This window comes from Mesoplodon densirostris, chromosome 5 (assembly GCF_025265405.1).
Source record: "Mesoplodon densirostris isolate mMesDen1 chromosome 5, mMesDen1 primary haplotype, whole genome shotgun sequence".
Classification (NCBI taxonomy): domain Eukaryota; kingdom Metazoa; phylum Chordata; class Mammalia; order Artiodactyla; family Ziphiidae; genus Mesoplodon; species Mesoplodon densirostris.
The window spans coordinates 88756422-88774445 of NC_082665.1; the positions used below are offsets into that span (position 1 = coordinate 88756422).

At 34.7% G+C, this 18024-nt stretch overlaps 1 protein-coding gene across 1 annotated transcript in view; it reads right to left on the reverse strand.

Moving 5' to 3' along the window:
- The window catches only part of SI (sucrase-isomaltase), a 105903-nt gene that overhangs the window by 56721 nt on the left and 31158 nt on the right, over positions 1–18024 (reverse strand). Inside the window, exons 13-16 of the mRNA XM_060100016.1 lie at positions 17392–17476; positions 16312–16429; positions 4554–4725; positions 1259–1375 (exon numbers count right to left, since the gene is read on the reverse strand). Coding sequence (XP_059955999.1) covers positions 1259–1375; positions 4554–4725; positions 16312–16429; positions 17392–17476 — 492 coding nt within the window. The remainder of the gene's footprint in view (positions 1–1258; positions 1376–4553; positions 4726–16311; positions 16430–17391; positions 17477–18024) is intronic.

The window sequence follows — 18024 nt, forward strand, 5'->3', positions numbered from 1 at the left end:
ATTAGCTGACTCTCTCAGCCAAGGTGTAATGATGTGAGCAAACCTGCTTAGATTTCCTGTTATGGGTAACAAAATTAACTGAGGGAACCAGCTACTGCTTCCCTAGATTCACCATATTTACCGCAAAGCCACATTTCCCTTTGGCTGCTCCCAGGAAATCAATGAGCAAGGTGGGACTACTATTCAGGCCCATTCCAGGGAGATACAGGTGTCTCCCAGTGGTCAACTTCGCCTTGAGGACTCCCTACTGGACCGTATTTTCCTTAGAACTGGGCTGTAGTATATAACTCTCCCTATCAAACCTTCTTTGCCTTCATCTTCACCTGGTTCAGACCTGGATTGTGATCTGAAGGCTCTCTCCACTTTCTCCTGCTTCCTCAAATTTATCCACCACAAGTGCTTCACAAATAAATCTCTAACATGTCTAATTGTCTCTTGGCATCTGCTTTTTGGAGATCAGAAATTAACACAAATTATAATGTAATTCGTATCAGGATCTCCCATGAATGCAAATTTCTTGAAGCATCACTTAGGTAGATTAGGAAGTGACGAATATCCAATGTATATCTTTTACTTCCGTACTATCATGCTTCCTTCCAGGCTGAGCTCTGAGTGGTTGTCCCTCTTCTCAAAGAGAATTAAGCCCCAGTGTGTGCACAGTGAATATTTTTAACCAACACATACTTAATTGACTTAATGATTTCACCTAATTTCCTCATTCCCTTTGAGAAATATACCTATGAGAGCCCACTGCACGCGGAATGCTCAGTTCAGATGCATGTTTTAAAAGTGTTAGTTTTATTTTTTCCCCACCTGTCATTACAGTTTTACCTATTACAGAAAGACTATGGCCTCAAACTGCTTTGCAAGTATCTTTAATTTCTTGTGTATTTTTAATGAAAGAAAAACTGGAAATCCTTAATAGTATATTATATTTTTATGAAAGTTATCTGGACTTATATTGTTAGAATGTAAGAATCCAGACTCAAAAAGCTTTGTCCTTAACTTAAAATATTGTGATTTGACACATGTGTATATGCTTTAGGCTTAAATAAAATATTTATGCTATGAATATGTCTCATGATTTCCTTATTTGATCAGATTTATATATACAAAATATTTATAGACCTTGAGAAGAGGACTTCCAACTCTTCTTTATGATTTATACTACAAACCGTCAGACCAGATCTTCTATAGATATAAATTTAAGTTTAAAATTATGTTTTATTTTGAAACATGGAGAACAAGAGGCATTTACCTCATATCCATCAGCATTATGGTTTCTGGAAAATGGATAAAAAGCCCCAAGTTGCATCCACCTTCTGCAAAGCTCTTCTGTGGTCTCAGCCACAAATCCACAGATATCTGCTCCAACCTAAATAACATACATATCTATTATTTACAGTGTAAGGATTCTCAGATTTGCCCAGAGCATCACATTTTATGCCTCAGCTGATTAATTTGCACTATCAATCTTTTTGTTTTACTGTCTTCATATACTCTTCCTTGGCCAAGTTTATTTTCCATTTTTGCCACATTACTTGACATTAATTGAATGTATAAAGCTAAAATTGTATTATTAAAATGTGTTGTGTCTTAATCAAAAACTCACCCCTATGATTTGACTTTTCATATTTAAAATATATTACTGTAGGAGTAAAATAGTATAAAAAAATTGCCAGATGTATGCTGATATATAATTGCATTCCTCATCCTTCAAGGACCCTCCAGAGGAAAAAAACAAAACAAAACAAAACAAAAAACATTATCCTTAACTTACTATCAATATTTATTGTTTATAAGCATTTCTTTATTTTTCTAAATAGTATATATGTATCTATAAACAATATATAACATTGTTTTGCATGCTTATTAACTTTGTATAGATGGCATGTTGTATGCATTACACTGTATTTCATTATTTTCTCAAAGTGTTACTTTTGTGAGATTCAAATATGTTAATATGGCTGTAGTTCTCTATTGTATGGGATCCCATCACTATAAAATATACTTCTATGAAGTGTCTATATAGGTTTCTTTGTGAATATGTAAAATGTAGTCTTATTCTGAAATATATATATATATATATATTTATGATTATTTTCCTGATTTATTGGAAATGTACATTGTTTAATCAAAACTGGTTGTTACCATTTATAAGCACAGTCACAGTACATAAAAGCTGCTATTGCTCCATTTTCTTGCCAATTTCTCATATTTTCAGACTTTTAATTTTTATCACCTATATATATTAAATGTATTTTACCAGAGTTTTTACTTGCATTTCTCTGATTACTAGGAAAGTTGAGAATTTTTTTCATATTTTTATTGAATCCATATGGATTTCTCTTTCTATAGAATTGCTTGTATATATCCTTTGCTAATTTTTATATTGTTTTTACCTTCTACAGATTTATAGTAGGTTCTTCAAATTAAATAATAATCATTTCTTGATTATATGAATTGCAAATATAATTTTCCCATAGTAGAAACATTTTATTTCTAACTTTTTAAGACAGACTTTTGATGAACAGAAGTTTTCATTTTGTTGTAACCAAATTAATGTATCTTTATTATTTGTGCCTTCTGTGTTCAGTTTATGACATTCTTCTCTTAACCTAATGCCATAAAGTTACCCACTTATATTTTTTTCTAAGATGTTTAAAGTTTAATTTTCACACATCGATTGGGTATGAGGTGAGACAGAGAGCCATTTTATTTTATTTTTTAAATGGATAATCAATTGTCCATATGAAAGGTTGATACTTTCCTCACTGATCTACAGTGATAGTGCTACCATTAAACAAATTTCCATTAAGGTATGGGCCCATGACCTATTTTGCAATATTAATATATTTGAATATTCACAGTTAAGTATCATTGTGTTATATTATTATTTTATCTGGTAAGGCAAATACCTGTGCTGTTTTCTACTTCTTTAAATTGTATTGTCTTCCATATGAAGTTTAGAATAATCTTTTATATTCTTCAAATTCCCTGTATAGTTTAAATTAGAATATCACTGAATTTGGATAATAGTTTGGGGGGAATGCATATTTCTAGTATATTGAGACTTCTTTTCCATGAAAACAGTATATCTTTAATTTACTAAGTTATTAAAATTTCTCTCAAAAAATCCTACACTTAGTTTGAATATTTACTCCTGGTTATTGTTTATTAATTAGTTGCTATACTATATAACACCTTACCTTGAAATACATCTTAACATTGCTTATTTTTTTCCTCTTTTTTTGCACAAAACTTGCCATGTATTGGTCTATCTTATTCAAGCTTTCAGAGTCTCTTTGTACTTTGTTAACTTTTCTCTAGAGACATTGCTTTCATTGCATTCATTTCTTCTCTTATTTTCATTACCTACATCTTTATGTTTATTCTGTTTTTCTTTTTCCATTTTCTTAATTCATGCCCTTCATTAATTAACATTCAACCCTTCTTTGTTTATAATCTAAGCATTTAAGGTCAAAATTTTTCTTCTAAATACCAATTTAGCTGATATCCCACAGTTCTGATATGAAGTACAATTGTTAGCTTTCAGTTTTAAGGTTTTCCTCTCTCATTTCCATTCAGTTTATTTTGGTGAATCATTTGGTAATATGTTTTTTTACTTTCCAAATTCAAGATGGTATGTATGTGTGTGTGGGTGTTAGCTTTTTTTTTTTTGTTGGTTTGTTTTTGGTTTTCATTTGGTTCAATGAATATAAAAGAATAAATGAACAACTATAATTTTCTAAATGTTTTACATTTATTTTGTTATGTAATGACACTCTTTAGTGTTGAATATCACATTACTTAGTTCTTTTTTTTGCTTGATATAGAGACTTACCAGATTTCTTATGTTTAGAATTGCATATATAAATTTTCTCTGCTTTAAAAATTTGAAAATTTTCTCTGTCATTATTTTTTATCTTTTAAATAGAGGAAAGAGCTTTATTTTTTTAACCTAAACTGACAGTCTAGTATTTTAAATATATCTAGACTTTTGATATTTACTTTTATTACAATCCCAAATTCGGATTTTTCCCTACCATTTTCTCTGGCGCTTTATATTTATTATATATGCTTTGTGTATACTGACATTTGTTTTATGAATTAGTTAGATTTTTTTTTTTTTTTCGGTATGCGGGCCTCTCACTGTTGTGGCCTCTCCTGTTGTGGAGCACAGGCTCCGGACATGCAGGCTCAGTGGCCATGTCTCACGGGCCCAGCCACTCCACGGCATGTAGGATCCTGCCAGACCGGGGCACGAGCCCGTGTCCTCTGCATCAGCAGGCAGAATCTCAACCACTGTGCCACCAGGGAAACCCAATTAGTTTGATTTGATTGAACTTTCTTCATTCTATTTTTCCATTCTAATGGCTTGAGTGTTACAGACATCATCCACAATCTTATTTTCCTCATAAATACCCTATGAATAAAGACTTAACTTTTCTGTCACATACCTTTAATCATTTTACTGAAAATCATTGATGATAATACTACAAGATTAATTGTAATTTCAGTGTTTATAAATAACATGGTATAAGACCACTTACCAAAGGTATTCCAAACAAACCAAACTCCAGCATTCCTGTAATAGACCATTCCATTTGTTCCCAAGAAGCAGTATTGTCTCCTAACCAATGTGCAGCATAGCTTCCAGATCCAGCAAAAGTTGACCGGGAGAGAATAAAGCTTCTTTTATTAGGAAAAACTTTTTGTACAGCTCTAGAAACAAAATCAAATCAATAAATAACATTTACTTTAAAATAATATTGATTTTATAAATTCTAAAATCTTAATTTCAATGCATGTATTACAGCTCCTAGAGCCAAGCCATAATATTTGCAACTATTTTATCAATATTTTATATTAATTTTGAATTTAGCTATAAATATTTACTTAGTTAAACACATTCTGATCAAACACAGAGAAAAGAAATCTTCTAGAAAATATTTAAACTTTGAATAATATTCTTTACCAAATTAAACATGTGCTTTTTGTATCCACTCAATATTTGCTTTTGAAATGTGTGATTTAAACCCATTGAAATCTCTTTACAATACAAAATATAGTAATCTGAACTTGAACACAATACACATTTTTGTGGTTCAATGATGTTAATTATACCTTAATATCTGCATTTTCAAATATTATCAAGCAATGTTGAAATAAAACTAATATATTTGAGAGGCATTTTATTTTGTTTTTAAAAGTTCATCATCCACAAATATTGGCATTATTCATCTCACCACTACTGGTACCTGAATGTTATTTACAAAATTTTCCATAATTGGAAAATAATCAGAAAAAAGATATAAAAGTTTAATTCAGTATCTAAAGTTATCCAGACTACCATAGTAAAAGTATAATAGTATTCTCATGTGCGTTTTCTATAATATTACTTATATATGAACTATAGTGTTCTTTTTTCTTTCTAGAATTTATTTACTTATACTCTATGACATATAATGTTCTCTTAAGTAAACAAACACTATGAAGATACTGTATAAAATTTTGATATCATGGTATGATCTCGGACCAAATATGGTTTTGAATTAAAACTTGAATACACTTTATTATGAGAAAATTTTAAATTTATAGACACAGAATCTGTTTTTTTATTAACTATAGCATATAGGTCCTTATACTATGCTTGGAAAATAGTAGGCAGTCAATATATGATTGTCCCCTTCCTTTGTTTTGTATCATGCTGCTTTTTTATATAAAGCAACACATTCCATTAGAGAATTACTTTGTGAGATAATACATAGAAAGCTATATATTAATTGAAACTCTTCTCATTTTTTGTTATTTATTTATTTTTAACATTTTTATTGGAGTATAATTGCTTTACAATGGTGTGTTAGTTTCTGCTATATAACAAAGTGAATCAACTATATGTACACATATATCACCATATCACCTCCCTCTTGCCTCTCACTCATACACCCCCATCCCACACCTCCATGTGGTCACAAAGCACCAAGCTGATCTCCCTGTGCTGTGCAGCTGCTTCCCACTAGCTATCTATTTTACATTTCGTAGTGTATATATGTCAATGCCACTCTCTCACTTTGTCCCAGCTTACCCTTCCCGCTCCCTGTGTCCTCATGTCCATTCTCTACATCTGTGTCTCTATTCCTGTCCTGCCCCTAGGTTCTTCAGAACCATTTTTTTTCTTAGATTCCACATATATGTGTTAGAATACAGTATTTGTTTTTCTCTTTCTGACTTACTTCACTCTGTATGACAGACTCTACGTCTACCTACCTCACAACAAATAACTCAAGTTCATTTAGTTTTATGGCTGAGTAATATTCCATTGCATATATGTGCCACATCTTCTTTATCCATTCTTCTGTCAATGGACACTCAGGTTGCTTCCATGTCCTGGCTATTGTAAATAGAGCTGCAATGAACATTATGGTACATGACTCTTTCTGACTTCTCGTTTTCTCAGGATATATGCAGAGTAGAGGGAATGCTGGGTCATATGGTAGTTCTATTTCTAGTTTTTTAAAGGAACCTCCATACTCTTTTCCATAGTGGCTGTATAAATTTACATTCCCACCAACAGTGCAAGAGGGTTCCCTTTTCTCCACACCCTCTCCAGCATTTAGTGTTTGTAGATTTTTTGATGATGGACATTCTTACTGGTGTGAGGGGATACCTCACTGTAGTTTTGAATTGCATTTCTCTAATGATTAGTGATGATGAGCATCCTTTCATGTGTTTGTTGGCAATCTCTATATCTTTTTCTGGAGAAATGTCTATTTAGGTCTTCTGCCCATTTTTGGATTGGGTGGTTTGATTTTTTAATATTGAGCTTCACGAACTACTTGTAAGTTTTGGAGATTAATCCTTTGTCAGTTGCTTCATTTGCAAATATTTTCTCCAATTCTGAGGGTTTTCTTTTCATCTTGTTTATGGTATCCTTTGCTGTGCAAAAGTTTTAAGTTTCATTAGGTCCCACTTGTTTATTTTTGTTTTTATTTCCATTTCTCCAGGAGGTGTGTCAAAAATGCTCTCACTATGATTTACGTCACAGAGTCTTCTGCCTATGTTTTCCTCTAACAGTTTTATAGTGTCTGACCTTACATTTAGGTCTTTAATCTATTTTGAGTTTATTTTTGTATATGGTGTTAGGGAGTGTTCTAATTTCATTCTTTTACCTGTAGGTGTCCAGTTTTCCAAGCACCACTTATTGAAGAGGCTGTCTTTTCTCCAACATATATTCTTGCCTCCTTTATCAAAAATAAGGTGACCATATGTGCGTGGGTTTATCTCTGGGATTTCAATCCTGTGCCATTGACCTATATTTCTGTTTTCATGCCAGTACCATACTGTCTTGATTACTGTACCTTTGTAATATAGTCTGAAGTCTGGGAGCCTGATTCCTCCAGCTCCCCTTTTCTTCCTCAAGATTGTTTGGCTCTTCAGGGTCTTTTGTTTTTCCATACAAATTGTTATTTTTTTTTTATTCTAGTTCTGTGAAAAATGCCATTGGTAGTTTGATAAGAATTGTAGTGAATCCATAGATTGCCCTGGGTATAGTCATTTTCACAATGTTGATTCTTCCAACCCAAGAACATGGTATATCTCTCCATCTGTTTGTATCATCTTTAGTATCTTTCATCAGTGTCTTATAGTTTTCTGCATACAGGTCTTTTGTCTCCCTAGGTAGGTTTATTCCTAGGTATTTTATTATTTTGTTGCAGTGGTAAATGGGAGTGTTTCCTTAATTTCTCTTTCAGATTTTTCATCATTAATGTATAGGAATGCAAGAGATTTCTGTGCATTAATTTTGTATCCTGCTACTTTACCAAATTCATTGATTAGCTTTATTAGTTTTCTGGTAGCATCCTTAGCATTCTCTATGTATAGTATCATGTCTTCTGCAAACAGTGACAGCTTTACTTCTTCTTTTCTGATTTGGATTCCTTTTATTTATTTTTCTTCTCTGTTTGTTGTAGGTAAAACTTCCACAACAGTGTTAAATAATAATGGTGAGAGGGGAAAACCTTCCTTTGTTCCAGATCTTAGAGGAAATGGCTTCAATTTTTCACCATTGAGAATGATGTTGGCTATGGGTTTGTCATATATGGCTTTTATTATGTTGAGGTAGGTTCCCTCTATGCCTACTTTCTGGAGGGTTTTTATCATAAGTGGGTTTTGAATTTTGTCAAAAGTTTTTCTGCATCTATTGAGATGATCATATGGTTTTTCTCCTTCAATTTGTTAATATGGTTTATCACTTTGATTGATTTGCATATATTGAAGAATCCTTGCTTTCCTGGGATAAACCCCACTTGATTATGGTGTATTATCCTTTCAATGTGTTCTTGGATTCTGTTTGCTAGTATTTTTTTAGGATTTTTGCATCTATGTTCATCAGTGGTATTGGTCTGTAGTTTTCTTTCTTCATGACATCTTTGTCTACTTTTGGTGTCAAGGTGATGGTGGCCTCATAGAATGAGTTTGGGAGTGTTCCTTCCTCTGCTATGTTTTGGAAGAGTTTTTGAAGGATAGGTGTTAGCTCTTCTCTATATTTTTTTATAGAATTCGCCTGTGAAGCCATCTTGTTCTGGGGTTTTGTTTGTTGGAAGATTTTTAATGACAGTCCCAATTTCAGTGCTTGTGATTAGTGTGTTTATATTTTTTTATTTCTTCCTGGTTCAGTCTTTGAAGGTTGTGATTTTCTAAGAATTTGTCCATTTCTTCCAGGTTGTCCATATTATTAGCACAGACTTGCTTGTAGTAATCTCTCATGATCCTTCATATTTCTGCAGTGTCACTTCTCCTTTTTCATTTCTAATTCTATTGATTTGTGTTTTTTTCCTTCTTTCCTTGATGAGTCTGGCTAATGGTTTATCAATTTTGTTGATCTTCTCAAAGAACCACATTTTAGTTCTATTGATCTTTGCTAACTTTCCTTATTTCCTTTTCATTTATTTCTGATATAATCTTTATGATTTCTTTCCTTTTGCCAACTTTGCAGGCTTTTTTTTTTTGTTGTTGTTGTTCTTCTTTCTTTAATTGCTTTAGGTGTAAGGTTAGGTTGTTTATTTGAGATATTTCTTCTTTCTTGGGGTAGATTTCTCTTGCTATAAACTTCCCTGTTAGAACTGCTTTTGCTACATCCCATAGCTTTTGGGTCATCGTGTTTTCATTGTCATTTGTTTCTCAGTATTTTTTTATTTCGTCTTTGATTTCTTCAGTGAGCTTTTAGTTATTTAGTAGCATATTTTTTCACTTCCATGTGTTTTTTCTTGTTTTTTGTGTTTTTTTTTTTACAGTTTTTGTCATCTAATTGATATCTAATCTTGTAGCACTGTGGTCGGAAAAGATACTTGATATGATTTCAATTTTCTTAAATTTACCAAGGCTTGATTTGTGACACAGGATATAATCTATACTGGAAAATGTTCCATCAGAACTTGAGAAGAAAGTGTATTCTGTTGTTTTTCGGATGGAATGTCCTATAAATATCAATTAAGTCCATGTTGTTTAATGTATCATTTAAAGCTTGTATTTCGTTATTTATTTTCATTTTGGATGATCTGTCCATTGGCGAAAACGGAGTTTTAAAGTCCCCAATTATGACTGTGTTACTGTCGATTTCCCTTTTTATGGCTGTTAGTATTTGCCTTATGTATTGAGGTGCTCCTATGTTGGGTGCATATATATTTGCAATTGTTATGTCTTCTTCTTGGATTAATCTCTTGATCATTATGTTGTGACCTTCCCTGCCCCTTTTAATAGTCTTTGTTTTTAAATCTATTTTGTCTGATATGAGAATTGCTACTCCAGATTTCTTTTGATTTCCTTTTGCATGGTATATCTTTTTCCATCCCCTCACTTTCAGTCTTTATGTGTCTGAACAGTGTCTCTTGTAGAAAGCATATATACAGGTCTTGTTTTTTGTATCCATTCAGCTGGTCTATGTCTTTTGGGTGGAATATTTAATCCATTTATTTTTAAGGTAGTTATTTATATATATGTTGCTATTACCATTTTCTCAATTGTGTCATTTTTGTTATTTTAAGTATTGTCCTTCTCTGTGTTTCCTGCCTAGAGAAGTGCCTTTAGCATTTTTTGTAAAGCTGGTTTAGTGGTACTGAATTCTCTTAAGTTTTTCTTCTCTGTAAAGGTTTTAATTTCTCTGTCAAATATGAATGAGATCCTTGCTGGGTAGAGTAATCTTGGTTGTAGGTTTTTCCTTTTCATCACTTTAAATATGTCCTGCCACTCCCTTCTGACTTTCAGAGTTTCTGTTGAAAGATCAGCTGTTAACCTTATGGGGATTCCTGTGTATGTTATTTGTTGGTTTTCCCTTGCTGCTTTTAGTATTTTTTTCTTTTTTATTCAATTTTTGATAGTTTGATTATTGTGTGTCTTGACGTATTTCTCCTTGGATATATACTGTATGGGACTCTCTGTGCTTCCTGCACTTGATTGACTATTTCCTTTCCCATATTAGGGAAATTTTCAAGTATAATCTCTTCATATGTTTTCTCAGTCTCTTTCTTTTTCTCTTCTTCTTCTGAGACCCTTATAATTCGAATGTTGCTTCGTTTATTGTTGTCCCAGAGGTCTCTGAGACTGTCTTCAATTATTTTCATTCTTTTTTTCTTTATTCTGTTCTGAGGTAGCTATTTCTACTATTTTATCTTCCAGGTCACTTATCCATTCTTCTTCCTCAGTTATTCTGCTATTGATTCCTTCTAGAGAATTTTCAATTTCATTTATTGTCTTGTTTATCTTTTTTTTTTTTTTTTTTGCTCTTTAGTTCTTCTTGGTCCTTGTTAAACTATTTTTTGTTTGTTTTTTCTCCATTCTATTTCTCAGAGTTTGGATATTTTTACTATCATTACTGTGAATTCTTTTTCCACTAGACTGCCTATTTCCTCTTCATTTGTTTGGTCTGGTGGGTTTTTACCTTGCTCCTTCATCTGCTCTGTGTTTCTCTGTCTTCTCATTTTGCTTCACTTACTATGTTTGGCGTCTCCATTTCACAGGCTGCAGGCTTGTAATTCCCATTGTTTTTGCTGTCTGCCCCCAGTGGCTAAGGTTGGCTCAGTGTGTTTTGTAGGCTTCCTAGTGGAGGTGAGTTGTGTCTGTGTTCTGGTTGATGAGGCTGGATCTTATCTTTCTGGTGGGCAGGACAGCGTCCAGTGGTGTGTTTTGGGGTGTCTGTGACCTTATGATTTTAGGCTGCCTCTCTGCTAATGGGTGGGTCTGTGTTCCTGTCTTGCTAGTTGTTTGGCATACGGTGTAGAGCACTCTAGCTTGCTGGTCATTGAGTGGAGCTGGGTCTTAGCATTGAGATGGAGATCTCAGGGAGAGCTTTTGCCATTTGACATTACATGGAGCCAGGAGGTCTCTGGTGTACCTTGTCCTGAACTTGGCTCTCCCACCTCAGAGGCACAGGCCTGACACCATGCTGGAGCACCAAGACCCTGTCAGCCACACAACTCAGAAGAAAAGTGAGAAAAAAAAGATATAAAGAAAGAAAAAATAAAATAAAATAGTTATTAAAATTAAAAAATTGTTAAAAATAAAAAATAAAAAGTAATAGAAAAAGCAAAAAAAAAGAAAAGAAAAATGATGAGAGCAACCAAACCAGAAAAGCAGTCCACCAATGATAACAAGTGCTAAAAACTATACTAAAAAAAAAAAGGAGAGAACCCTAGAACAAATGGTAAAAGCAAAGCTATACAGACAAAATCACACAAAGTATACACATACACACTCACAAAAAGAGAAAAAGGAAAATATATATATATATATATACATAAAAAGGGAAGAAACCAAATCAATAAACAAATCTACCAATGATAATAAACTCTAAATACTAAAGTAAGATAGCATAAATCCAGAAACCAATTAGATGCAGAAAGCAAACCCCAAGCCTACAGTTGCTCCCAAAATCCACCATCTCAATTTTGGAATGATTCGTTGTCTATTCTGGTATTCCACAGATGCAGGGTACATCAAGCGATTGTGGAGATTTAATCTGCTGCTCCTGAGGCTGCTGGGAGAAATTTCCCTTTTTCTCTTCTTTGTTCGCACAGCTCCTGTGGTTCAGCTTTGGATTTTGCCCTTCCTCTGCATGTAGGTCACCTGAGGGTGTCTGTTCTTTGCTCAGACAGGATGGAGTTAAAGTAGCAGCTGATTAGGGGTCTCTGGCTCACTCAGACTGGCAGGGTAGGAGGGGTATGGAATGCAGGGCGAGCCTGCAGTGGCAGAGGCTGGTGTGACAGTGCAACAGCTGGAGGCATGCCATATGTTCTCTCGGAGAAGTTGTCTCTGAAACACGGACCCGGGCAGTGGCAGGCACACAGGCTTCCAGGAGGGGAGCTGTGGATTGTGATCTGTGCTTGCACACAGGCTTCTTGGTAGCTGCAGCAGCAGCCTTAGTGTTTCATACTCGTCTCTGTTGTCCACACTGATAGCTGTAGCTCACGCCCATGTCTGGAGCTCGTTTAGGCAGTTCTCTGAATCCCCTCTGCTGTTGCACCCTGAAACAATGGTCTCTTGCCTCTTAGCTAGTGCAGATATTTTCCCTGATTCCCTCCCAGCCAACTGTGGTGCACTAGCTCCCTTCAGGTTGTGTTCACACAGCCAACCCTTGTTCTCTCCCTGGGATCTGACTTCTGAAGCTGGAGCCTTAGCTTCCAGCCCCTACCCATCCCAGCAGGTGAGCAGACAAGCTTCTCAGGCTGTTGAGTGTTGGTAGGCACTGATCCTCTGTGTGGGAATCTCTCGGCTTTACCCTTTACACCCCTATTGCTGCACTCTCCTCCAAGGCTCCAGAGCTTCCCCCCACCACCTTCCATCTCCACCAGTGAAGGGGTTTCCTAGTGTGTGGAAACTTTTCCTCCTTCACAGCTCCCTCCCAGAGGTGCAGGTCCTGTCCATATTCTTTTGTCTCTGTTTTTTCTTTTTTCTTTTGCCCTACCCAGGTACGTGGGGAGTTTCTTGCCTTTTGGGAAGTCAGAGGTCTTCTGCCAGTGTTCAGTAGGTGTTTTGTAGGAGTTGTCCAAAATGTAGATGTATTTCTGATGTATTTGTGGGGAGGAAGGTGATCTACACGTCTTACTCCTCCACCATCTTGAAGGTCTCCCAGGCTGGCTCTAGGTATCTTTTTGATTTCCTCTTTGATTTCTTCATTGATCTCTCATTTTGTAGCATATTGTTTAGCTTCCATGTGTTTGTATTTTTTACAGTTCTTTTTTCCTGTAATTGATATCTAGTTTCATAGTGTTGTGGTCAGAAAAGATACTTGATATGATTTCCATTTTCTAAAATTTACCAACACTTAATTTGTGACCCAAGATATGATCTATCCTGGAGAATGTTCCATGAGCACTTGAGAGAAAGTGTATTCTGTTGTTTTTGGATGGAATGTCTTATAAATATCAATTAAGTCCATCTTATCTAATGTGTCATTTAAAGCTTGTGTTTCCTTATTTTCATTTTGGATGATCTGTCCATTGGCGAAACTGGGGTTTTAAAGTCCCCTACTATTATTATAGTATTATTATACTATATTAAATATATATTATTATACTAATATTATACTATTATTATTGTGTAACTGTCCATTTCCCCTTTTATGGCTGTTAGCATTTGCCTTATGTACTGAGGTGCTCCTATGTTGGGTGCATAAATATTTACAATTGTTCTTGGATTGATCCCTCAATGATTATGTAGTGTCCTTCCTTGTCTCTTGTAATAGTCTTTATTTTTTATTATTATTTTTTTTTTATTTTATTTTTTTTGCGGTATGCGGGCCTCTCACTGTTGTGGCCTCCCCCGTTGCGGAGCACAGGCTCCGGACGCGCAGGCTCCGGACGCGCAGGCTCAGCGGCCATGGCTCACGGGCCCAGCCGCTCCGCGGCATATGGGATCCTCCCAGACCGGGGCACGAACCCGTATCCCCTGCATCGGCAGGCGGACTCTCAACCACTTGCGCCACCAGGGAGGCCCTAGTCTTTATTTTAAAGTCTATTTTATCTGATATGAGAATTGCTACTCCAGCTTTCTTTTGATTTCCATTTGCATGGAATATTTTTTTCATCCACTCACTTTCAGTCTGTATGTGCCTCTGGGTCTGATCTCTTGTCTCTTGTAGACAGCATATATACAGGTCTTGTTTTTGTATCCATTCAGCCAGTCTATGTCTTTTGGTTGGAGCATTTATTCCATTTACTTTTAAGGTAATTATTGATATGCATGTTCCTATTACCATTTTCTTCATTGTTTTGGGCTTATTTTTGTAGATCTTTTCCTTATCTTGTGTTTCCTGCCTAGAGATGTTCCTTTAGCATTTGCTGTAAAGCTGGTTTTGTTGTGCTGAATTCTCTTAACTTTTGCTTGTCTGTAAAGGTTTTAATTTCTCTGTCGAATCTGAATGAGATCTTTGCTGGTTGGAGCAATCTTGGTTGTAGGTTTTAGCCTTTCATCACTTTATATGTCCTGCCACTCCCTGCTGGTTGCAGAGTTTCTGCTGAAAGATCAGCTGTTAACCTTATGAGGATTCCCTTGTATGTTATTTGTTGCTTTTCCCTTGCTGCTTTTAATATTTTTCTTTGTATTTAATTTTTGATAGTTTGATGAATATGTGTCTTGGCATGTTTCTCCTTGGATTTATCCTGTATGGGACTCTCTGTATTTCGTTGACTTGATTAACTATTTCCTTTCCCATGTTACGGAAGTTTTCAACTATAATCACTTCAAATATTTTCTCAGAGCCTTTCTTTTTCTCCTCTTCTTTTGGTACCCCTATGATTCGAATGTTGGTGCATTTTATGTTGTCCCAGAGGTCTCTGTGACTGTCCTCAATTATTTTCATTCTTTTTTTCTTTATTGTGCTCTGCAGTAGTTATTTCCACTATTTTATTTTCCAGGTCACTTATCCATTCCTCTGCCTGTTATTCTGCTATTCATTCCTTCCAGTGAATTTTTAATTTCATTTATTGTGTTGTTCATTATTGTTTGTTTGCTCTTCTGTTTTCTAGGTCATTGTTAAATATTTCTTGTATTTTCTCCATTCTATTTCCAGGATTTTGGATCATCTTTACTATGATTACTCTGAATTCTTTTTCATGTAGACTGCCTATTTCCTCTTCATTTGTTTGGTCTGGTGGGTTTTTGCCTTGCTCCTTCATCTGCTGTGTGTTTCTCTGTCTTCTCATTTTGCTTATCTTACTATGTTTGGGGTCTCCTTTTTGCAGGCTGCAGGTTCATAGTTCCCATTGTTTTTGGGGTCTGCTCCCAGTGGCTAAGTTTGGTTCATTGGGTTGTGTAGGCTTCCTGCTGGAAGGCACTAGTGCCTGTGTTCTGCTGGATTAGGCTGGTACTTGTCTTTCTGGTGGGCAGAACAGTGTCCGGTGGTGTGTTTTGGGGTGTCTGTTACCTTATTATGATTCTAGGCAGCCTCTCTGCTAATGGCTGGGGTTGTGTTCCTGACTTGTTAGTTGTTTGGCATGGGTTGTCTAGAACTGAAACTTGCTGGCCCTTGGGTGGAGCTGGGTCTTAGTTTTGAGATGGAGATCTCTGGGAGAGCTCTCATCCTTTGATATTACATAGGGCTGGGAGGTCTCTGTTGGTCCAGGGTCCTGAGCTCATCTCTCTCACCTTAGAGGCTCAAGCCTGACACCAGGCTGGAGCACCAAGATCCTGGTCTTCAATTTGCTGAGCCATGCTAGAGATTTTGGGCTTGCCAACCTCCATAACTGTGTGAGCCCAGTCCAGACACTGGATCAGCAGGCACCTTGATCTTGGATTTCCCAGTCTCAAGAACTTTTTCTTTGTGCTTAAGTCTAGTTTCACTTGTTCCCAGGGGCCTCAATGCTGAGGCCTCACACCTGGCCCTTCAGACCAGAGTTCCTCCTATGAAACAACTGTGCTGAGACCTCAGCTTAGGGTCCCATGTGCAGAAGCGTGAAACTCTTGTTTTTTATAAAGACTTGTTTTAGAAGCACCATTCTCTCAGGCCAATTGTGAATTTCTTGCTTAGAGCACATATTCAGAAATACCAAACTGAATCAAAATTTGAAAGGAAATTTTCAATTTATGAATTAAAAAAGAATCATAGTTTTATTCATATATCATGTAGTTCTTGATAATTAAGTTTCAAATTTGTGAATATTAATAAAAGAGGTGATGCTTTTAATGCCCTAATTTTTCACCATTAAAATATCTTTCTTTGCTTTCCTACTCTTGTTATTATCCACTATATGTAAATTACCAAATTTGTTTCTAGAAATAAATATTAAAGGGCTTTCTGAGTGAAATTGCACTTACTTCTCTGTGGCTATAGCCATACTGTATCCATAGAGGCTGTGAACATCATACTGTTTCCCCCAGTGTTGCATAGCATCCATGCAAATTGTTTTGGAATACAGGATTTTGTCAAGAATATCTTAGAAAAAAATATAAGAAATAATTTCTTAAGAAATATTTTGCCATTTTAAACTTTATAATCCTTGCGTGATGTGCTATGTAATACCATATTTAGTTAAAAAGTATTGAAAGACAACAATTTATGCTAAGTTCCAGTTGGGTCTTCACCCTTTACTCTTACCGATTAAAAATTACATTTGCACTTACAATAATGAATACTCTGTTTCCTAACTTCAGTAATAAATAAATTCATGGAGAAAATAGACTTTAACATGCATATAGAAATATATATATATATATATATATATATATATATATATTATAAATCATATAACTATAGACCCATTTGAAAGCTTTATAATTTATTTAAATATAACCTAATTCCACACATGTAGACCTGTTACACAATAACAAATCATTTAAATCTCTGATTTTCAGATTTTATTGTGCTTTAATTTGCAGGATTATATTGTACTGTGATAATTATTGTCATCTTTCTTCAGATATACTTATAATAATCTATTCCCCTCAGAGCACTTCTGTTTCTTTTGTGAAATATTTTTACTGATTTTAATGATGAAAACATGCTTTTTGGAATAAGTGAGATGTAACTATTCACATCAGGTACATCTAATAACTGCAGAGCCTTAAAGAAAAGTGCTCAAGGAAAAAATTTGATCACTTAAATTATGATTTCAAACCAATTTTGTTTCTTTTCATTAATCATTTAATCATGGGCAGTTCATCAGAGGTAAAGACAAATCAATAATTTACACCAAAATTTAAAAACATACTCCTTCTCTTAGACATAAATATTTTGGCCAGAAATAAAATAAAAAAAAAATAAACAAAATACCAGTTATTTCAGGGTCTCAAAATTATATGAAAGTTTGTGATTTAGAAATATATGCTACAATTTATTTATTAAATAAAGATAATTATTCTCAATTAATGGTAAGGAGATAGTTAAATGAAATTTACCAGGAGTAAAAGCTGGGTAATTCAGTTTGTTGTCACTGCATCCTTTCTTTGAACCATGAATAAAGCTGGAAACTTCATTCATGTCCTGAATGGATATAAGATAAACAACAGCAGATTTTAAGTAATTCTAAATCATATAAGCAGAAACTCTCTACTTGTTTGTAAATATTTTATCTAGGGCAACCATGATGTTCCTCTGCTCCTAGAAGACATATATAAGCTACCAACCTACAAACAAACTTGCTTAACTATTCTCACTACTTGATTCCAAAATACTTCCAGCATGAACAAGTCATTATAGTGAGAAAAATAATATTTGTTTTTTCATAAATGTATATACCAGATAACAGAGGTATCTTAGGTGGGATTAAAGGATTTTATACAACCCAAATATTTGTGATTTACCTAGTTTTAATTATACATATAAAGCATTAATTATATTACATTAAAAGTATTAAGCAACTGTCTTTTCTAAATGGTTGTATCAGTCTTCTCACTGTGAGACTATCATTGTACATATTTCCAGCACATTCATTTATTCAACATAGTTTATTAATTTCAGCTGGCATTTATCTAGTTTCCATGATGTGCCTTGCTAGCAACTAGGCACAACACTTTTTGCCTAGCACACAA